At 37.0% G+C, this 24,247-nt stretch overlaps 1 protein-coding gene across 3 annotated transcripts in view; it reads right to left on the bottom strand.

Moving 5' to 3' along the window:
* Nucleotides 1–24,247, bottom strand: part of adp (WD and tetratricopeptide repeats 1) — a 103,612-nt gene that overhangs the window by 43,889 nt on the left and 35,476 nt on the right. For all 3 annotated transcript variants that reach the window (XM_081728675.1, XM_081728690.1, XM_081728683.1), the window contains exons 8-9: nucleotides 11,525–11,728; nucleotides 6,520–6,740 (exon numbers count right to left, since the gene is read on the bottom strand). In XM_081728675.1, the coding sequence (XP_081584801.1) occupies nucleotides 6,520–6,740; nucleotides 11,525–11,728 (425 nt within the window). The remainder of the gene's footprint in view (nucleotides 1–6,519; nucleotides 6,741–11,524; nucleotides 11,729–24,247) is intronic.

Here is a 24,247-nt window from a genome sequence, read left to right as displayed (position 1 = left end):
CACGACGCCCCTAACAACGCACGTGAAGGTTGCTTGTTCCGGCCGTTTGTCGGAGTTGTTTATTTTCACATAGTCGTTTGTGATTCACTGTGCGTGTTTTACAAAAGCCGTTTAAAAATCTTCTCTTGTCCGTCTTGCTTTCAAAGATTATTTTCACCCCATTATTGTGGTTTAGGTTATACAGTCACTTTCGTGTTGGGAAGTCGTTGTGTAATCGCTCTTTTCAGAGCCAGTGGTCGTCTTCTGTGGATCTGAGTTAAAAGTGGCCACTGGAAAAAAAAAAAAAAAAAAAAAAAACCTTTATTTTTCTTTGTGACTGCCTGTTGATTGTTGTTTTTTTTCTGATTGCGATGTGTAGCTTTTTCCCTAGATAGCATTCCGTTTCTCTATAGCATGCTTTTCTTCCTGTTCACCTTTACATCTCTCCTTTTCTTGGATCTTGTTTTGGTTATGCGATCTTTCGTGAGTGTGGCTTTATGGGCAGCAGCAGTTATTCTCAGCCATTTTTTGAGTATTTCTTTGTCTACTATTAAGTGAGCAGTTGTTTCGATCCCGCAGTGTAGGTGATTTCCGGCATCAGAATAGCTATAGACCGAGTTAGGTGATCCCGTAGCTGGAGAGAAGGTAGCTTCTGGGGGCAAGTCTTCTTCAGAAGACGGCTCCTTTTCAAGAGTGTTTTGCCTCGACTTCTCTAGCGATAGCTGGAAAGGCCTCCTTTGTTTTCTTATATTTGTTGACTGGTCTTTTACGTGTAACATTTCTTGCCTGTTTTTGCTTAGAAGGTTTCTACTCCCTGTGTTCCTTGGCGTTTTCATATTTTCTTTTTAAATTCCTGCGTGGGCCTAAAGCGGGCCTTAACACTGTCATTCTTCTTCCAGTAAATTACAAGGTGGGTAGGTGTTTGTTTGTTTTCTTAGTATAAGCAGCCCCTTGGTACACCACAACGTTTCCAGAGTTACGATGTTGTAAGTGTGTTTGTGTGTGTGTGCATGTAGTTGTTTTTGGGCGTTGAGTGCCGTCCCATTGGGATAAGCTTAGCCTACTTGCTCTCCGACTGTCGGCAAGGCCTGTACATGCAAGAGTGCTACTCTAAGCTCGGTCACTCAAGAGGGACAGGGGAGCAAATAGTTAAACCTCTCCGTTTGGTTTGTTTAACGTCAAAACTGTCGGGGAGGGAAATATCACTTTTAAGGTGGCTCTAATAAAAGCCGGTGGTTCTACCCTCATAAGCGAGGCACGATCCTTTAGCTTTGCCTTAGTCAATCGTAACAGTCAATTTTCTTTGCGATTTACGAGTCTTACACGGGTATAGTGCGGTCACTTATCCTGCTGCTGTTTGCTTCCATTGACTTGCACTGCTCTGTACGCTGCAGACGATAATTCTTCCGCGGTCACGTGGACTCGGTCCTTGGCGCACTTGCATTATGATGAGATCGGAGATGTGCGCATGTATATACGGTGACTATTTAGGGCGGAGCTATGAATGGGTGCTTGTGATTGGCTGAAGGAAATGCTGCCTTCTGGTTGGCTGTGGGATGCTAGCTCCTCATTGGCTATTGTTGAATGTCTCTTTTGTTCTTGAAAAGGGCCGACGAGATAGGGCTGAGTTGAAACCCACTGTCTCTATTGAGACTGTTCCTTTGACGTGAGACAGCTATGACTTTCTTTATTATTCTGTCTCAAGAATTGCTGCACTCGACTGTTATGGTGGTATTTGTGAAATCAATTCTGTGTTCTTTGCATCGTTGTTCTATAGTACGTCCAGTTTGTCCTAACTATGATCTGCAACATTCACGTGGTATACGATATACATCAGGAGTGCGCAAATGAAGGTCGTCTTTCACTGATTTAAGTAATGATCTGATGGCTGGAGATTTATGAATAACTCTCATACTACTATGTCAGACAAGGCAAGTATTCTGCTGAGTTTGCCAGAGATGAGGCTAATGAAAGACAATACGGTAGTAGGGGAATAATCTTCACTCTTAACTCTCTTGACCACTTTGTGTTGGGAAGTAACGGCCCTTTTTATGGCCATGTTGATACCTATTAAGACTGTAGCCATTCTCTTGTTGTGTGAAACGAAGTTGGTTGAATTCCTCGTGTAAACTTTCCTGGGCATTTACGTAGACTGCTCTATATATCAAGGTGTTTAGCACTATAAGATGTTGTGACTTGTGATGGAAGGTGGTTGCGTTGAGATAAAGATCGTATGTGTCGGCTTCGTATGTACATTATATGAAATAAATAAATAAATAGATAAATAAATAAATAAATAAAAATGCTTAAGTCTTTCTCTGAAGTTGTAACTGGCAGTATGTTCTTTGGGTTTTTCTTCACTATTTCTCGATGTCTTTGGTTTTATATTTTCATCAACGGAATTTACAAAGGTACTGTCTCTTTTCCTTTTTAACCAATTTTCTAGCCCCTTCTTGGACATCTTGCAAATTGCGATGCAACTCTTAATTCGCCAACCCACAAAGAAAATTTAAACACTACTACGCTATTTTCGAAGTGACGGCTGCACTGAGATGATAAAAGATTGCTGGATATGCTCATGTGCTACAAGTCTTTCCTGGCTTTTGTTTTCTACTCCTCCTGTTAACAACTTTTCTTCAAATTTTTTTTTTCTGAATGAAACCGAAACGAAAAAAATGTTTATTTTTACCCCCTCCTTTCTTTCTCAGTAGGTTGCGGGAAAACTACTACTACAGTACTAGCTGCCTAGTATTTATGTAAATAAATTGCTGCTTTCTTTGATATCAATTGAGGCTACAAATGAACAGTACTAATCCAAGGTTCGCTGTAGGTCAGATGTTTTATTATTTTTATGGAGGTCAACGATTTCTTGGCGCAAATATTTTCATTTAATTTTCTCTTAATCCTTAAACTAAAATAAAGTCCACATTTTTTCAGAATTTCCCTTGGCGATTAGAAAGGAGCTGGTTCCATACCATGTTGCCTCGCTCAAATTATATTTTATTGACAGATTTTGAATTTGGATCAAAAAAAGGGCGTGAAAACTGTGGTCATTCCTATGTCGAAACAGAAAAATTTCAATGTTACCACATGAATATAGGCCCTACTTCTCACCCTCAACTCTATCTCCCACTGATCTTTAGAAACAAAAGAGTTTCTAAGAAAAACATTTGGAAACAGCTTGGTTCTATATAGTAATACCAGAGGTCAGCTTTCAGAAGGTCGGAACAGCGCATCTGACATCTTGAGGAAAAACGACTGCAGGCACAGAATGCTGTTCGCCATTATAGAAGGGATTCTCGGAAAACTAGATTTCCACACCCCGAAAACGCAAACATTTTAAAAGAATTTAGACATCATTCACGGCAACAGCCTGATGATCAGCTGTTTAGTGAGATTTTTTGTTTTGAAATACAGTACATGAAAAACAGTTATTGTTTGTTTCAATGAAGTAAGTATACTATGGATCGAATGTAGAGTATACCCGCGTACTTCCTAAATTTTAGGAGCTATACGATAGTTCCCAAAATTTAGAGGTGAATATACGCCATATACCCGCGTATACCCTCCATTACATTCCTAGTACACTTACATGGTTAATGAGCAGAATAAAGCTAAAACTTTTTTTTTAACTGAAATACAGTATATACAATACAATATTTGTGGAGTGGAACTGAAGAGGATTTTTTCTTCTAATGTTTATACAGTACGTACAACAATAATACTGTACGGCAATAAAATACAAAAACTTATAACAAGTGAGGAAAAAGTAACAACAGTGTAAACTGTTCTATAATGACGTACACGGTCTTAGCTAATAAAGGAGATAAAATGTTGAGCATGTTTTAAACTTACTGTATATGTTGTATAGTATAAGCAAAGCAAGAATTTGAAAATAAACCTTACAGTGTTGGCAGCACTCTCCAAATATGTAACACGCAAAAATCAACATTGAACGTTATAGCCGATACATTTCTCCGGTAATATGATAAAAATAAGTCGTTTTATACGATATGTCGTAATAAGCAATGTCATACTAAGCGATTTTTTAAATACAGTTTTAATATAGGGTTTAGATCGGGACCGTTACAGTAGATTCGCCGTTATACCCAATACGTCGTTAAAAGCGATGTTGTTATAACCGGTTTCGACTGTATTCGTAAAACTGAAAGAGCTTTATCGTTTTGACCTTTTTCTTAAAACATTGTTTCCATTTCTTTGGCAAGCCTAAACTACCTGATTTTTCCAGAATTTCCAGGACACAATTTACGAATTTCCAGGCCTATATATAATGTAAAAAGCAACTTGATTTTTCCTGAACAGAGGGTTCCTCATCTACTATGCATGTATATATATACAATATTTGTAGTTACAGAAATTTTGCGGCTACCAAATGGCCAGGTTAAGCAAAAGGAGAACTGGATTCTGACAAACTCCGTGCTTAAAATTCCCTAACTTTTTCAGTTTTTTTTTCTTTCTTTTTTTTTTTTTTTTTTTTTCATGGAACTTCCTGACTTTCTCAGGACTTTTCACCAGTATGTTAAATTCCCTGACTTTTAAAGGTTTGCCAAGTTGATGGGAACCCTGAAAGTTAAGGGAGAATTTACACATAGAAAATGACTGATTAAAGCGTATGTCTGCACAGCTCACCTACATGGATCCGAATCCTGGACTATAAACCAGCAGGACCAAAAATGATTAGAAATTCTGGAGTTCTGGTACTGGACACGAATGAGGAAGAAAGTTGCTTAGAAAGAGTACACAATGAACAAACATTACAGACAGTAGGTAAGTACACGTGTATTATCCAAACATCAAAAACAGCAAGTGAAAATCGATTGGCCATACGCTCCGCCCTAGTGGATTCCTACGTAATACTATTGAAGGTTATATTGAATATATATATATATATATATATATATATATATATATATATATATATATATATATATATATATATCAGGTCGACCCCTACATGCATGGACCGGGATGCAGGCTATACAAGATACTACGAAATAAAAAGCTTGTGACCGGAAGACGTGGAGGACTCACTCCACAGGGGTGAACCAGTGTAAGGACTGAACTACTCACGATGATGATCCTTGATCAAATTTAATCTCACACAGATGTCTTAAAAAAACAAACGAATAACAAGTGGAATCACTTACTTCGGTCTGTTCAAAGCAGGAACCTTCTTTGTTCACTCACAGCTTTGCACAAGCCAGTAAATCATGGAATGACTACTCGAAGTTCTGGAGTATAATAATGTTCAAAATCCTCGTCACTGGTCTCGAGATGGTGAAGACGTCGTTAGAATAATTACCCCTCAGTGTGCTTTTCATTTGGAGACAAGAAAGCGATCACACGGGGATAGGTCTAGCGAGTATGAATGGTGTGATAACAGAATCACTTTTATAGGCTACAAAATTCATGAACAATCAACTGTGTTGTGTACTGGAGCAATGATGCGTTCTTTCCAGATTCCAGGGTGTCTACTAAAAATCCAAAATGAATTTTCGTGACTTTTTCGTGACCTTTTCTTCACAAAATCAGAAAATTTCCTAACATTTTCAAGAGTGAGTTTGGGTGCAAATTAGGCCGAATTTTCATCCATGCGATAGAAACGTACTTTGCTTGCGATTTGGTAGCATCTAAAGCCGACCATAGACATTTTTGGTGGTGATTTTTGACGTTTTATAGAATGAAATTTTCCAATCTGTACCTACATTTGTACAGTTAAAAAAATCGTGACCCGAATGCTAAATTTCGTGACTTTTCCGTGACTTTTATGACCGTTTTCTGATTTCGTGGCTTTTTCGTGACTCGTGACCGATAGACACCCTGGATTCTGCTCCTCTGTAAGGAACGGGACACGAAATTATACACAACTTCCTTCCTTTAAATCTTCCGCTATTATTTAGCGAACAGTTTTCTTGTTCAACTCAACGAAATTTGACATTACCCTTCGGTCATTCAAATGATATCCCGATCTCTGTCAATCATTTCAGTTTTCTGACAAACCTCTTTTGAATTGAACTCTCAATAACTTCCATAGACTCCATGCCAACACTCAACTCCTTATGTCATTCAAAAACACAACAACGAGGAAGATAATTATACCCAACTTCTTTTTACATCTCAAACGTTTCCATTGGAGTTTTTAGTAAGCGCGCATAGAACCTGATATTCAGCCTTAGTTCCAATGTTGAAACGGTGATGAGGTATCACAACACTAGTCTATACTTAACCACGTCACATGCTATACTGTCTACCGAACCCAGCTGGAAATATCTAGTGTCTTCAAGTTCATACGCAAGATTCACCACTATGGAAAACTTCCGTGGCAAAACTAACTTAGTATTTAAAAAACGTCTCATTTCCTAACTACCGTTCTCTTTATACTGACTTACAAAATTCAATGGTGCTATTTGTTAGTTTCTCAACTTTTAAAATTATATTTTCATGTTCTGAAATCTATCATAAAACTACTGAAAATAATCGACAATTACAGTACATCTGAAAATGAATGTAATTACTTACCTTTAATTTTAAGGCTTCTGCTCGCATAGGAAGAGGTGTTTTCTTAACACTCGTATGTTCACTAGGAAATGAACTAGAGGAAGAACTAAATCCAGGCACTGAGAGAGACGAGAAGGACATTACCCCATTTGTACCACGAGTTACGCCGTTAGAACTCGCAGAAAACCCATTGCTTCCATTGCGGTAGCCGTTACTGTATCCGTTGGAAGCACTGCATAGTTCTACAACAAATAAAAGAAGCCATTATATATATATATATATATATATATATATATATATATATATATATATATATATATATATATATATATATATATATATATATATATTCACGTAAGAAAACAGAGTAACTTTACACAATGTTTTCTAGTAGTCCAGTAGTCCAAAAATAATGTTAAAAAATTAGTTTTGACACGTACAGAATACATTTTTACCTAACACTTGCCTCGAAAGTTCTGTACAAATCTTCGACCTTCAATACAAACGTAGGTCCTCAACGGAGTCCGCTTCACAATCATGCCTAATTGTTGTTAGGTTGGAGTTATCGTCTCTTTTAGTACAAGGCTAAATGAGACGTGGACCTTACAACTTAACATGGGATTCAAACTACATGAGCTTCCACTCGGAATCGAACCTGGGCCTCCGGCAGCGAAGGCACGTACGCTAACCAAATAGACATGAGGAAGCTCAAACATATCTACTTAAAGCAAAATGAAGACAATGACAGAAGATTTGTAAAGGGAGAGAGTAATTATTTATTTAGTATACTTGTGATATTTTGGAAATACTCGTATTTTAGGTTTCAAAATAAAAAGTGATCATTTATTTGGTGCGACAGGTCAATCACATAACATCTTGGATAACGACGAAGCTTATGAACTTAAGTTTAAAGTCTTTGAGTACAAGACATTCCTTCATCTACGAAATGATTCTCAATACGTCACACTTTGTTGAGCCGAGCAATGATGAACTTTTCCTACAATTAACATGACCAGGAAAACCTTGTCATTTAAGCGGAAAAAAAATCTATCAGGCCATCCTTTCAAGAAAAGAGGGTTCATAACATCCGATTAATTTTCTTATCAGAATCTGTTCTTCTATTGACAGACATCTATTTTAAAACACCAAGAGACCTCAGCACCAGATTTGGAATGTAGCCTAATCCAGTGGTTCCCAGCCTATTTAGACTGACAAACACACTTTATTGTGTGCTCAAGGCAGCGCGACACGTATTTGAGTTTTATGAATAATAATATACATTATGATAGTGTAAGCCTAGAAATTTATGTAAGTTCGTAACTGTATGTAGTACTTACTACGCACTGTTCCTACCGTTGAAGACGTTGTATTGCTGCTGAAAATTGTTTTTAACTAATTATTAAATGCTTCAATGCAACGACACATCCTAAGGAACCGTGGGACATACTAATGTGCCACGACACGCCAGTTGGGAACCACTGGCCTAATCTTATTTTCTTGTTTTGTTTAAGTTTCTCAACATATGTTCATAAAATCTTCTGTGATACTAGTTTTATACCAAAGAGGAGTTATTATATCCAACTGCTCCCATATTAGGAGTTATCATCATCATAGGTATTGTCATTATTGGCAGGTTACTTGCTGTCAAGAATATGGAAGACAAGGGCAAGAAAAAATTGTTCCGACTGTGCAATGAAATATATAAAACAAGAGTTATCAAAAGACTTCCTGACGACTATCATGATACCAATGGACAAGAAATCGAACTCAATGATGTGAGGATTATAGGACCATTAGTCTCATATCTCATGCAGCAAAAATTTTGCTTCGAATTCTGAACAGGTTATATGGAAGAACAAATTAAAAAGTTAAGAAGGAACAATTTGGGTTCAGGAGAGGTAAGGGGACAAGAGATGCAATTGGATTATTAAGGGTGATTGTTGAAAGGTTTATAGAAAAAGAGAAAGAAGTGTATGTGGTATTTATTGATCTAGAAAAGGCTTTTGACAACGTGAATTGGGAATTATTGTTGGAAGTTCTACAGAAAGTTGGGTTGTAATGGAAAAATCGAAGACTCGTAAGAACCTTATATTTGAACCAACAAGTAAGTGTTAGGATAGGGGAGGAACTGACAGAGGAAAGTGCAATTGGAAGGGGAGTTCATCAAGGATGCTGTCTCTTGCCTATATTATTTAATATCTATCTAGAAGAGATAGTGAAAAAGAGCCTACATAATGAAGACGGCATTTCGGTACAAGGTAGAATGATTAGGTGTATACGGTTTGCAGATGATATGGCGCTTGTTGCAGAATCTGAAGAGAGAAATAATAAGATGTTAAAAAACTTGATGAAGGGTTGTGAAGAATATGAATGAAAATAAATGTTAGGAAGAGAAAAGCCAAAGCGATTGGAACGAAGGGGTTGGTGTCAAATATAGAAGTACGAGGGGAGAAACGAAGAGTTGACTAATAATAATAATAAACTATCGATCATATAGAATGTTCCGTAATTTCTAATTTATTATTAGTTTTTCACAACTTAACTATTTTAAAGGACTTCACTCAATTCAAAAATGAAATAGGTTATGTCCAACTGAAACTCTGTCAGATATTACATATGAATGTAATTTATTGAAAAAACACAGAAAGTCAGACAGCTGAAGGGACAAAGTTTCTTCTTCTTGTTTACTGCGTAGATACACTATGCTTCTGGTGAGAAGCATATCTACAGTTCAAGCTACAGATGGTGTTCAGAAAAATGGAAACACCTGAACGAAATTGCAACTTACCAGATTAATATGTTGTCGGGCCACCTTTTGCCTTCACAACAGCCTTGATGCGACGTGGGATGGAGGCATAGAGGTCGTGAATGGTAGCAAGTGGAATTTTACATCATTCCTCGTGCAGGGTATCAGCCAATTCTGTGAGAGAGGATGGAGGTGGAAATCGTCGCCGGAGTCGTGTTTCCAAGACGGACCACAGATGTTCAATTATGTTGAGATCTGGGGATTGGGCGGGACAGGGGAGGTGTTGAACTTCATCCCGATGTTCCTCAAACCACGCTGCAACAACGCCAGCTGTGTGAATGGGTGCATTATCATCGTGGAAGATGGCGTCATTGTCCGGGAACAACATCCGGACCATAGGATGCAAGTGGTCTCCTAAAATTGCGACATAATCGTTGGCAGTGATTCGTCCGCTAAGTGTAACCACAGGACCCAATGAAAACCATGATTGCACGGGCCCACAGCATCACCGAGCCGCCGCCATGTTTCACAGTTGGGCGGAGACACTACAGATCATAAGCTTCTTTAGGCGTTCTCCACACATAAACACGGCCCGTGGTTGGAAATAGGGCGAAGGATGACTCATCCGACCATATCACACGTTTCCAGTCCTCAACGGTCCAAGTTGCATGGTCGCGGCACCATTTGCGGCGTGCGAAAGCGTTATGGTCCCTGATGAGCGGTTTGGCCCGTGCAACACGACCCCGTAAGTTCATGTCATGTAATTCGCGGCGGACTGTGATTGTCGAAACAGGGTGGGGGAGGTGCTGATTGAGTTTCTCCGTCACTTGCTCCGCAGTGGCACGACGGTTCTGCGTGACAATGAGCTTTAATACCCGGCGTGACCTGTCACTCATGATTTTCTTCCGCCCACTGTTCCGCTTCCCCGATGTGGTTGTCCTGTGTGTTGTGTAGGCCGTCATCACCTTCGACACTGTCCCACGCGACACACCTAACACAGTAGCCACTGCCGTCACACTCACTCCACATAACCGCCCACCAACAATTTGCCTTCTTTGAAAATCTGAGAGGTCTCCCATTTTACACTACCTCCGTCTGCTGCAGCCACTGGACACTGCTGTTCCACTGCGCCTGACGTAGTATGGAGACTGACCTAACACACCACCACGAGCGGTCCGGCGCTGCGGGAGCCACGACACCACTGCCAACCCATACATCTGACGTGTTGCCAACTACAGTTGTTTCCATTTTTCTGATCACTATCTGTATGTTAGTTTGTGGTGAATAACATTGTGTCCGTGGGTTTCCTCATCATGACTGGATGCCTTGTTTGATGCATTCATACCCAGAGTCTCCTTCCTTTACTCACAAGGTATTTCATGGCGACAAACTAACTACTTTGGCGTTTTTGACATCATATATCTTTAACTTCCCAGTAACAGAAACCAGCAATGATCATGAATTCAAATCCAAAACCTTCCTTACAACTTTCTCTAACACTAATTTCTTTGCAGAAAATTGCACGCGACCTGTTACAATCATTTTTGAAGTACACACATCCCTTGTAAAGTATGGTAACATATTTTCATTTTTCCCTGCAATATGATGCTCGCAGAGTCTTTGACATGTAGTTGAAGTTCTGCATTGTATTTTGGCATGCCTCTTCCGACGGTTCTGCAACCCCAGATCACGATAACTTATGGTATGAATTATCTTATAGGATGTTCTAACATCGCTTGCAGTACCTGTCTGTGTATCTGGGTTCTTCAATGTGACACTTCCCGGATAGTACCAGTTGTACGGCTCGCAGCAGGATGGGAATAGACTTGTTTCTATCCTACATGAATCGCTCCATTCTTCGTCTTTCTTGCTCCCTTTAATACATGTGCTATGCCATTCTTCGACATGGTGAATCCACGTTCCATGAACACCTTGATCACGGTATTATAACTGCTGTATGGCATCGGAAAACTCCGTTATGTAGCCTTCCCAGTAGTAATCGATCTTCGATGGCATTCTTCAACACAAAGGTTCACCACATTTATCGCGCAAGGTGGCTAGTATCACTTGCAAGAATTGTCACTATAGATCGAAACGATTTCTATTTTCGGGAAATTTACATTTATTTTCTTATAACGTATACTAGAAATGATCTTTTTCATGAGGAAATTTACACATATTTTCTTATAACGTACACTATCTTTCTTAAGTATACTGAGTGAGCCAGAGAACATCCCGCACAACTGTTAATTATATCGTGTAAAGATAGAAGACACTTACCTCTACATGATTTCAGACTTTCAAAATTTACAGCTTGAATATCAAATGTTTTAGGTTTCCGTTTGTTATTAATATCAAATAAATAAATCTGTTCTCCACCAAGATTGACAAGAAGTTCATTTCCACTTGCGCTGAACGTTAAATACGTTGAGGCTAAATTTCGATACCTCTTTTTGTAGTCTTGCAGTTTTACGGGCAAATGACCTGATAAAAAACAAGAAAAGTAGTTAAGAAATGCATTCAGCGTTTCTAATTAGTATATATAAAGCTGTTAACAATACTACAGTGAGATTTTTAAAATGTTGTGTATTAATTGGTACTAACAAAAGTAATAATTACACACTTTGTTATTATTATTTCACTCTAGAATGATCAATTTAAAATATTAAATGTAGGAAACCAGTACTAACAGTACACAATACACAGAATGTTCTGAATCTATTTGTGCACGCTGAAGATGCAAGCTTGGCAGAAGATATCAAATCAGTGCAAGAAAACATAACCACTATAACGAAATTTTGTTATAATGAAATAAGTCAGTTCTTGAGAACTCTCTTGTAATTTTATCCACTAGAGGATCTAGATATTACTTCTACTGTAGATGAATTTACAAACAAAAAATATGGAATATATAATTAAACAATGAAAGCATGTACATGTAGCAGCATGAAGTAGTCACTCAGCATTTATTCATCCATGTGTCGTGCAACTGTGTTTCAAATAAAGGAACGTGCTAACGAATTCTTAAGGATACGTAAATTAATAGTGAATAGCAAAATGATAAAACAAGAAAAAAAATATATTATAAAATAGGATGAATTTCAATTATGTTTTGAAAAATAAAGTTAAATATAGGCAAAAAAAAAAAAATAATAATAATAATAATTTGTTATACTGAAAGTTCGAAATTCGTTAAAATGAAATGTTTTGACACATTAAATAGGGAAGAATCTTAGAAACAATTTTGCAATTCTATACATTTCGTTACACTGACGTTCGTTACAGCGATAGTTTAAAGTTTCTTCCTAACGTCGAGTAAATATAAAAACTACAAAGTACGTGATCAAAGGTCAAAACAAGTGATCGTCTCAAATATGGTAATCAGTAAAACAGTCAGGTTGTGAATAAATGATAATATTTTTGGAACAATGAAAAAAAAAAAAAAAAAGCGAGAGAGAGAGAAAAAAGTACGAGCAAACAAACAAACAAATATATATATATGTATATATATATAACCGCGAAAGTGTGTCTTACATTCCATTTCAAACTCTTTATTGTTGCGATATTAACATACCAAAAAAACGAAAGTGAAAATCTATTGGGTACCCAAACAAGCTCTGTTGGATTTTGAGGCTACAAAGAGCAATAACATGAAATAAGACGTACCTGGAAAATCATATATAGTCCCTATCAATATAAGTAAGCCAACTGTAACGTTTCCACAGTGGTAGAAGTCAGGAAGTCAACCAAAGGTGAACGTCAATCAAAAAGTCATCCAGAGCCTAGAAGAGGATTTGAAACCGTCGTCCCCCAAGATGGTTGTCTAACGACGATGAAATGTTGGGGAAATATATATATTAGCGTTTTCCAATAAAGTTGGATAATGATAGCATGGATGGCCACACCATTATGTGGCTTCAAGTTGTCCTGAATACCTCTACGATTGACAAGCACTGACTCCACAGTTTTCATTACTCACTCACACGTTTCAAATGCAACGGGCGCACAGTGTATTGATCGTCTGCCCAGGTAGCAGCAGTACGCGATCCACAATACAACGAGCAGCTCACCATTGATGTAATAGTGGTTCTGCTCCTTCGGGAGTGGTTCTTATGTGCTAACCAATGTCATTCCCGTCCAGAAAAGAAGTCTTCCTCCAACAAAGAAACTCAGGCATTAATTCGTGTCCTTTTCTGAGCCGCAATCAAATCATGTGGAGTCCATTGTCCCAGTTTATACACTTTCCCAGCTAATGGAGGTATTGGCGAATGGTTTCTCCACTACCATGGAATCTTTCTTCCAATGCGTCATGTGTTTAGCCATATAGGCATCAATAGACGCCTTGAATGCCTCATTGCCTACAGGGTATCCCGGAAAGAAATCGTGACCCTTTGGGAGGTGATACGTGAGGTAATTCTAAGCACACACACACACACACAAAAAGCCCCTATGTTCATGTGTCTTATTCTCAACAATTTGGCAGTTACAGGTTGATAACCATTTTTGACCCTATGTTGTATGAAACTATTTATTGCTCATCCTGTAGTTATTCTACAGAGGTGAGAGAGCACATTTGAATGGTGATGGAATGTCCTTTCCAACGGTATGCACCATTTGACAGTGGTGTATTTGGAAGGGAAGTTATCGAGGAAAATCTTCGGCGACAGTGTTGCCACCCAATTCCCCTCAATAACTTCCATTACAAAGACACAGTAGTCACCTGCAAAAGGAATATTATTTCCTCCTAGGACATCTGTATGCTTTGAACACTTTGGGATGATACGTATATGATCCGTCCAGGCGAGACTTATCGCTACTGTTAAATTCGTTAAGCCAGCGTTGTATGTTCGTTCATCATTCACTACATCCCAACCAAAATCTAGTATCTCTCTCTTACAATTTCACTAGCATTCTTTCCCAGTTTACACTCATACAGCATACTGGCCCTTAAACGCTATTTGTGGTTCCCATGTTTGAATTGCTCTTACTTTCACCTCTGTTTTACTGTACCGAAAAGAACCAACAGGATATTCATTACCTTTATGCTTTTTTATTTTTGCATCTCGAAGCGTTAGTATGTAGAGAGTATGTGCTGTGTTAACGCGCGGAAGACTGAAACAACCTTTTGGGGTACCTAATTATCAAGTCGTATTGAATGAAAATAGAGATCCCTAATTCACAGAGATGAATAGAGGTTCTCTCTCTTTGAAAGCGAATACGACGAAAGTATTTGAGACAAAAATTAACGAATTTCACAATAGCTATAGATCAGTGAATCACGTGGATAATTAAAATCATGGTCTAAGATCGATGCAACATGTCTCTCGCAGAGGAAATACGAATAGGATGAAAGAACTTCCAGTCAGGAAACTCAAGGGGAAGAAACTCAGGTTTCGCTCTCTCTTCTCTTCTGTAAAAACTTCAAATATATATACCCATCTATATTATCTAACTGCACGAACATTTAGATGTATGTCTATTAAAGCAATGGATCTTCTACCAAAATTCCACTTTCATTTGGCCAGCTTCAATATGCATCATTTGGTATAAATGACAGTTGTTTGTTCGTATTAAAGAATATAAGCAATAAGTAACACAAGATAAATGAAGTTATTGTATTGATTAAATCTGGGGGAAAAATGGAAAATTAACATGTAGGACAGGGGTGGAATGCGTTGACTAGCATGTCATGAAAGGCAGCCTGCGGAGGTTTCTGTCATATTCTCTCTACCGATTGCTGTTATTATTTTATGATTCCCTCTAGCAAGCTAGCGAAGAGATGACTCTAAATCACCTCTGACAGACTAATTGGCAGATACCCTCCAGAGAGAGTGTAAATGTACTTTTTCGCAAATCCTCGGGAACGTTCTAGAATGGCTTTCAGATAGGATTAGGATTAGGTATTAGATTTCTGGGTTTTCGGCATCTCAGGTATGAGTGGTCCCTCGGCGAGCACACTAGTAGTAATTGCGTGACTTGAGGCCATTTTTCCACCCCCTGGAGCGTGGCGCCCGCCGCCGCCGCCAAATTTTTATGCCCCGGGCGCCCGGCGCCCATTTTTGGGTTACGTGGCCCGGGGTCAATGACCTAGGGGTACATAGGACCACCCCCTTTTAGATTTTGGTAGGGGTACCATGGCCCACCCCCTAAATATTGGCAGGGGTACCTAGGACCATCCCCTTAAATTTTGGAAATTACCAAATCTAAAAATTTGGTGTGGTAGCCTAGGACCATAGTATGTACCTCTATCAGTATTGGGTGTCAATGTCGTTCCCTTTCATGGGTAAAAAATTGCCAAAAATTCAAATTTCGGGGTTTTTTGACCTAATTTATCCCCTTGGATGAGGTGTTATTATCCTATATAGTTATATGTTCATGTATAGGGGTCCATTACCTTTCATAAGACGTGGGTATATTAATGCACCCCTTGAAAAATTTGGGAGGGGTACCTTGGCCCACCCCTTAAATTTTGGAAATTGACCAATTTAAACATTGGGTATTATAGTACAGGACCCTAATATATATTATGATAAATTTGGGTGGTCCACCTCGTTCCCTTCTAGGGGTACAAAATTGCCAAAATATAAACGTAAGCAATACGTTATACCACGTGTTTGGTTTTTGGTCGATTTTATCCCCTTTGATGAGATGTTATTATCCAATATAGTTATATGGTCATGTATAGGGTCCATTCCCTTTCATAAGATATGGGTATATTTGTGCACCCCTTGAAAAATTTGGGAGGGGTACCTTCGCCCACCCCTTAAATTTTAGAAATTGCCCAATTTAAACATTTGGTATTATAGTACTGCACCCTAACATGTATTATGATAAATTTGGGTGGTCCACCTCGTTCCCTTTTAGGGGTACAAATTTGCCAAAATATAAACGTAAGCAATACGTTGTACCACGTGTTTGTTCTTTTGGCCCAATTTATTTCCTTGGATGAGGTCCTATTACCTTATATGGTTATATGGTTATGTATAGGGGTCTATTCCCTATCATAAGACATAGGTACATTTGTGCACCCCTATAAAAATTTGGGAGGGGTACCTTGGCCCACCCCTTAAATTTTAGAAATTGACCATTTTACATATTTGGTATAATAGTATAGGACCCTAATAGAGATTACTATAAATTTGGTTGGTTCACCGCGTTCCCTTTCATGAGTACGAAATTGCCAAACTTTAATACATTCACGTGTTTTGGTTTTTGACCTAATTTATCCCCTTGGATGAGGTATTATTACCCTATATGGTTATATGGGCGTATACAAGGGTCCATTACCTTTCATAAGACATGGGTATATTTGTACACCCCTTGAAAAATTTGGGAGGGGTACCTTGGCCCACCCCTTCAATTTTGGAAATTGACCAATTTAAACATTGGGTATTATAGTACAGGATCCTAATATGTATTATGATAAATTTGGGTGGTCCACCTCGTTCCCTTCTAGGGGTACAAAATTGCCAAAATATAAACGTAAGCAATACGTTATACCACGTGTTTTGTTTTGGCCCAATTTCTCCCCTTTAATGAGGTTATATTACCCTATATGGTTATATGGTCATGTATATGGGTTCATTTCCTATCCTAAGACATGGATACATTGATGCACCCCTTTAAAAATTTGGGATGGGTACCTTGGCCCACCCCTTAAATTTTGGAAATTGACCAATTTAAACATTGGGTATTATAGTACAGAATCCTTATATGTATTATAATAAATTTGGGTGGTCAACCTCGTTCCCTTTCATGGGTAAAGAACTACCAAAATTAAATTTCGGAGGTTATTGACCCCTTTGATAAGGATTTAACACGTTATATGGGTATGTACAGAGGTTTATTACCTTCATATGTTTATGTGCCCTTTTAAATTTGGGAATTATCAAATAACAAAATTCGGTAAACGTTTTCTAGGACCCATTGGTGTTCCTCTTATAGCCAAATACTCAAATTTTGAAGTTTATTGACCGATTTTATTTTTTTGATACGACTATATAATTGAATGAGTACAGGATTTATTACTTTTTCGTAAGACACAGGTGTATTTGTGTACCAATCTTAAATTTTGGGAGGGGTACATTTCTTATTGTCATATCAATAATTGGTAATTGTTCTTAGAATTGGTTGGTATCTCTTTCTTTGGGTAAATCATTGTCAAATATTAGTATGATCACGTGATCAGTTATTGACCTATGATGGGATTAGGAGTTTAGGACATTGGTACATTTAACCTTTGTAGGATGATTTGAGAATGCGTTATTGGTTTTGATTATTCCAGCCTATGGACCAAATATAAACATAAGCAATACGATGTACCACGTGATTGACCTTGATGAGGTAATGTACAGGGATTCATTTCCTTTGTTGTGGTACTTCTTAAGGTTGAGTACACACTTAAACAGTTGATTCTACTCAGGTAAACAAATGAACATTATTGACCTTATTGAACATATAATGATATGATTAATTCTAAGACTTAGGTATATCGAGAGAAGTATTCTTTAAATTTGGGAATTGTGATAAACAGAACTTTAACATAAGGCGCGAAATTTGAAACAATACTTTGAACTTTACTCACAGCTCATAGTCTAAGATCATTTGTGGTGATTGATTTGACCTTGAGTTTTAGAAATCTGATGGCTAACCTTATTGAATCTTATGACTCATAGTCTTAAGGGAATACATGCTACAACACTGGCAAAGTTATTGTTGATGCAATTTGATTGGTTGATCACTATCTTTCGTGCAATCTGATTGGCTGATCACTATCTTTCGTGCAATCTGATTGGTTGCTGATTTTCAAATCTTTGCTGCATTCAGTTTTAAGTTTTGTTTAACATTTAAGAAGTTTTTGAAATTTTCGTTTGAAAATATTTGTTTGAAAATTTTTGTTTGAAATTTTAGTTTAAAAATTTTTGTTTCGAAAGTTTTGTTAAAAAAAATTTTTGTTTGAAATTTTTGTTTCAAAATAATTTTTTTTAAATTTTTGTTTAAAATTTTTTCGTTTCAAAACTAAGAAACTTTTTGTTTGAAATTTAAGTTTAAAAAATGTTCGAATTTTTTCTGTTTAAAATTTTTTGTTTGAACATTTTTGTTTCGAAATTTGTTTGGAAAATTTTGGTTTCAAATTTTTAAGTTTGTGCACTCATTAGTGAAGAACCGAAACTGCTTAGAAGAAAATTTGGTTTGAAATTTTTGTTTCGAAAGTTTTGTTTGAAATTTTTGTTTCAAAGTTTGGTTTGACATTTTTAAAAGTTTTTGCACTCATTAGTAAAGAACCGGAACTGTTTAGAACTAAAACCTCTGGCAACATTGTGGTGCAATAGTACACGTCAGAACATGGGGTTGTACTTGAAATGAAAAAACACAATTCATTGAAATGCATAATTTTATTACACTCCACATACATCCATACCAGATATATGATCTGGATATTGTCGATACAATGTATTTTGAACTTCTTGCACTAGTTTGTCTTTAGCATATAATTTTAATTCCAATTGAAGTCTTTTAAGGTCTATTGCAATATCAATTGGTGGAAACTCAATGTCCATTTGATCACAAATAAACTGTTTATCAATACAGGTATGCACCCACGAACGATGTTGACAACCATCACAATATCTAGATATACATGTTGTACAATAGGCATAACACATTTTTCAAAATAGTACTTTTTCAGGAATATACTTGTTTTGTTGCACACTTCCACTGCATGTTTCACACACTGAAATACGCTGATGAATTTGTTCCATTCCGTTTGCGTTAGATACACCATGTTGCGAGGGACATGAAATGTACTCTTTTTACGTAACAGCACCATCTTCTCTTCGAGGACTGTACGCAGCACCATTTCATGATTTGAGCCTAATGATTTGACTATGGTCACATTTAGCTCATCATGAAAATAATCGTTCATTTGGTCGATTCGTGAACATAATATTTGCCATTCTTCACAGGTCAGTTGTACACCAAATTGTTCTGCTTTGCCCAATCGAATCACTGGTTCAAATGTTCTAGCACTGATACCAATCATCACATGTTTTGTTTGAAATGTATTTATTGGATAATAGCTTGCGAAGATGAACTCTTTATCGTTAGAAGTACACATCTTTCCTCCTGAAAAGCACTTGCTCAAATGATTTTGTGGGATGACAGTGTATTGGTTGATTTATAGTTATTACTGACGTCATTGGAAAGGAATGTGCTGACGTTTGAATTCATGATTTCATCACAGTTGCTGACGTCATGCTGACCAACCAATTCATACAACTATGTCTGACGTCAAAGGAATGTGCTGACGTTTGAATTCATGATTTCATCACAATTGCTGACGAATCTGGCTGTGTAATAAATTCAAATTGATGACTTCGACCCAAGAATCCTTTATAACATAAAGATACAGATCCAGTATTTAAGAAACGCAGCAGTTCTTCTTGTTTTGATGCTTCTATAGGTAAATATCTTGCTGGTAAAATTATATTCTTATCATTTTCAAGCTTCACTACGATTCTTAATCCAAACTTTGTAGGGATCATTTGGCTAGCTAAGATTCTATAAGGTACATTCTGTTGTAAATCAGTAATCTTGGTAAATGATTTCATCACATCAAGTGTGTTTAGAAACTGCAGACAAGTAGCCATGATGATGTTATTATGAATACTAACTCGAACGATACTTATATATGATGCAAAACTGATGACGTTGCATTATCATGTTCTGACGTGTACTATTGCACCATGATAAACAATGTTGCCAGAGGTTTTAGTTCTAAACAGTTCCGGTTCTTTACTAATGAGTGCACAAATTTTAAAAATGTCAAACCAAACTTTGAAACAAAACTTTCGAAACAAAAATTTTCAAACCAAATTTTCTTCTAAGCAGTTCCGGTTCTTCACTAATGAGTGCACAAACTTTTAAAAATGTCAAACCAAACTTTGAAACAAAATTTTTGAAACGAAAAAATTTGGAAACGAAAAATTTTCAAAGAAAATTTTGAAACAAAAAATTTCAAACAAAATTTTGAAAAAAAATTTTAAACAAAAAAATTTGAAAACGAAAAATTTCAAAACAAAAATTTCGAACAAAAAATTTTAAACAAAAAATTTTCAAACAAAATTTTGCAACAAAAAAATTTAAAAAATTTTCAAACAAAAAAATTTTCAAACAAAAAATTTTGAAACAAATTTCAAACAAAATTCTGAAACAAAAAAATTCAAACACAAATTTGAAACAAGACTTTCAAACAAAAACTTTCAAACAAAAATATTCAAACTAAAAAAAATTTTACGTTTCACGGTTAACCGTCAAACTTTATCCGGTTTTTAACTATTCAATTAACAAATAAACGGTTTTGATCATATTTATCAGTGAGTGCAAAAATGTTGAACGAAACCAAGATTTTTAAATGTTAAACAAAACTTAAAACTGAATGCAGCAAAGATTTGAAAATCAGCAACCAATCAGATTGCACGAAAGATAGTGATCAACCAATCAAATTGCATCAACAATAACTTTGCCAGTGTTGTAGCATGTATTCCCTTAAGACTATGAGTCATAAGATTCAATAAGGTTAGCCATCAGATTTCTAAAACTCAAGGTCAAATCAATCACCACAAATGATCTTAGACTATGAGCTGTGAGTAAAGTTCAAAGTATTGTTTCAAATTTCGCGCCTTATGTTAAAGTTCTGTTTATCACAATTCCCAAATTTAAAGAATACTTCTCTCGATATACCTAAGTCTTAGAATTAATCATATTATATGTTCAATAAGGTCAATAATGTTCATTTGTTTACCTGAGTAGAATCAACTGTTTAAGTGTGTACTCAACCTTAAGAAGTACCACAACAAAGGAAATGAATCCCTGTACATTACCTCATCAAGGTCAATCACGTGGTACATCGTATTGCTTATGTTTATATTTGGTCCATAGGCTGGAATAATCAAAACCAATAACGCATTCTCAAATCATCCTACAAAGGTTAAATGTACCAATGTCCTAAACTCCTAATCCCATCATAGGTCAATAACTGATCACGTGATCATACTAATATTTGACAATGATTTACCCAAAGAAAGAGATACCAACCAATTCTAAGAACAATTACCAATTATTGATATGACAATAAGAAATGTACCCCTCCCAAAATTTAAGATTGGTACACAAATACACCTGTGTCTTACGAAAAAGTAATAAATCCTGTACTCATTCAATTATATAGTCGTATCAAAAAAATAAAATCGGTCAATAAACTTCAAAATTTGAGTATTTGGCTATAAGAGGAACACCAATGGGCCCTAGAAAACGTTTACCGAATTTTGTTATTTGATAATTCCCAAATTTAAAAGGGCACATAAACATATGAAGGTAATAAACCTCTGTACATACCCATATAACGTGTTAAATCCTTATCAAAGGGGTCAATAACCTCCGAAATTTAATTTTGGTAGTTCTTTACCCATGAAAGGGAACGAGGTTGACCACCCAAATTTATTATAATACATATTAGGATTCTGTACTATAATACCCAATGTTTAAATTGGTCAATTTCCAAAATTTAAGGGGTGGGCCAAGGTACCCATCCCAAATTTTTAAAGGGGTGCATCAATGTACCCATGTCTTAGGATAGGAAATGAACCCATATACATGACCATATAACCATATAGGGTAATATAACCTCATTAAAGGGGAGAAATTGGGCCAAAACAAAACACGTGGTATAACGTATTGCTTACGTTTATATTTTGGCAATTTTGTACCTCTAGAAGGGAACGAGGTGGACCACCCAAATTTATCATAATACATATTAGGATCCTGTACTATAATACCCAATGTTTAAATTGGTCAATTTCCAAAATTGAAGGGGGTGGGCCAAGGTACCCCTCCCAAATTTTTCAAGGGGTGTACAAATATACCCATGTCTTATGAAAGGTAATGGACCCTTGTATACGCCCATATAACCATATAGGGTAATAATACCTCATCCAAGGGGATAAATTAGGTCAAAAACCAAAACACGTGAATGTATTAAAATTTGGCAATTTCGTACTCATGAAAGGGAACGAGGTGAACCAACCAAATTTATAGTAATCTCTATTAGGGTCCTATACTATAATACCAAATATATAAAATGGGTAATTTCCAAAATTAAAGGGGATGGGCCAAGGTACCCCTCCCAAAAAATTTAAAAGGTGCACAAATGTACCTATGTCTTATGATAGGTAATGGACCCCTATACATGATCATATAAGATAATAGGACCTCATCCAAGGGAAAAATTAGGTCAAAAGAACAAACACGTGGTACAACGTATTGCTTACGTTTATATTTTGGCAAATTTGTACCCCTAAAAGGGAACGAGGTGGACCACCCAAATTTATCATAATACATGTTAGGGTGCAGTACTATAATACCAAATGTTTAAATTGGGCAATTTCTAAAATTTAAGGGGTGGGCCAAGGTACCCCTCCCAAATTTTTCAAGGGGTGCACAAATATACCCATATCTTATGAAAGGGAATGGACCCTATACATGACCATATAACTATATTGGATAATAACATCTCATCAAAGGGGATAAAATCGACCAAAAACCAAACACGTGGTATAACGTATTGCTTACGTTTATATTTTGGCAATTTTGTACCCCTAGAAGGGAACGAGGTGGACCACCCAAATTTATCATAATATATATTAGGGTCCTGTACTATAATACCCAATGTTTAAATTGGTCAATTTCCAAAATTTAAGGGGTGGGCCAAGGTACCCCTCCCAAATTTTTCAAGGGGTGCATTAATATACCCACGTCTTATGAAAGGTAATGGACCCCTATACATGAACATATAACTATATAGGATAATAACACCTCATCCAAGGGGATAAATTAGGTCAAAAAACCCCGAAATTTGAATTTTTGGCAATTTTTTACCCATGAAAGGGAACGACATTGACACCCAATACTGATAGAGGTACATACTATGGTCCTAGGCTACCACACCAAATTTTTAGATTTGGTAATTTCCAAAATTTAAGGGGATGGTCCTAGGTACCCCTGCCAATATTTAGGGGGTGGGCCATGGTAGCCCTACCAAAATCTAAAAGGGGGTGGTCCTATGTACCCCTAGGTCATTGACCCCGGGCCACGTAACCCAAAAATGGGCGCCGGGCGCCCGGGACGCAAAATTTTGGCGGCGGCGGTCGCCCCCTAGGTCATTGACCCCCGGCCACGTAACCCCAAAAATGGGCGCCGGGGCGGAAAAATTGCCTCAAGTCACGCAATTACTACTACACTATTCGAGGAAAGGGAAGGAAGGAAGGAAGCGGCTATATGTGAGGTATCATTCCGGTATTTGCCTGGTGTGAATGAGGAAAACCCAGGAAAACCACTCAGGATGGCTGACCTGAGAAAACTTTTACACCTTTTTGATCGAGTGTCCCCACAGGGAATCGAACTCAGGCTTTCAGTTGATAACATCGACACATCTCAGAAGTTCCCAAACTTACGATTGAACTCGATATGACTATAATGCTAATAGAAAATGATTTCTGTGTATGTGTGTGTGTATAAGAGAGAGAGAGGGAGAGAGAGAGAGGGAGAGAGAGAGAGGTTTTCCCTGTCTAAACCACTGTTTTATTTCAGATATTTCTCAATTCCCTTTTTTATTTTACGTATCTTAACTTGTTTTCTTTACTTTCAAAGACCTTCAGTTACCAAAATAAATCAGTAACATTATATTTACAGTGGAATCAATTGAATCTGCATCTAAAGTACCTTTATGTTTCGAAAGCCTGAACGCCTACTTCTCTTATAAAGACCCATTATTCCTAACTATAGATACAATATTTGAATATTTAAGTTTGTAATCAATTTCTGTATACGATTGTGAACAGAACTGGTGCATGATCGTATAATCAGCTCTTTTTGAAAGTGAGATAATGTGGTGTGGGATGGCACAAAGTTGAGAGTTGATCTTGGATGGTGGTCTATGCACTGGAT

Source organism: Thermobia domestica, chromosome 1 (genome assembly GCF_964235325.1).
Source record: "Thermobia domestica chromosome 1, izTheDome1.hap1.1, whole genome shotgun sequence".
In the NCBI taxonomy this organism is placed as follows: domain Eukaryota; kingdom Metazoa; phylum Arthropoda; class Insecta; order Zygentoma; family Lepismatidae; genus Thermobia; species Thermobia domestica.
Note: the sequence above shows the minus strand (reverse complement) of the source record. Positions and strands in the feature narration are given on the sequence as shown.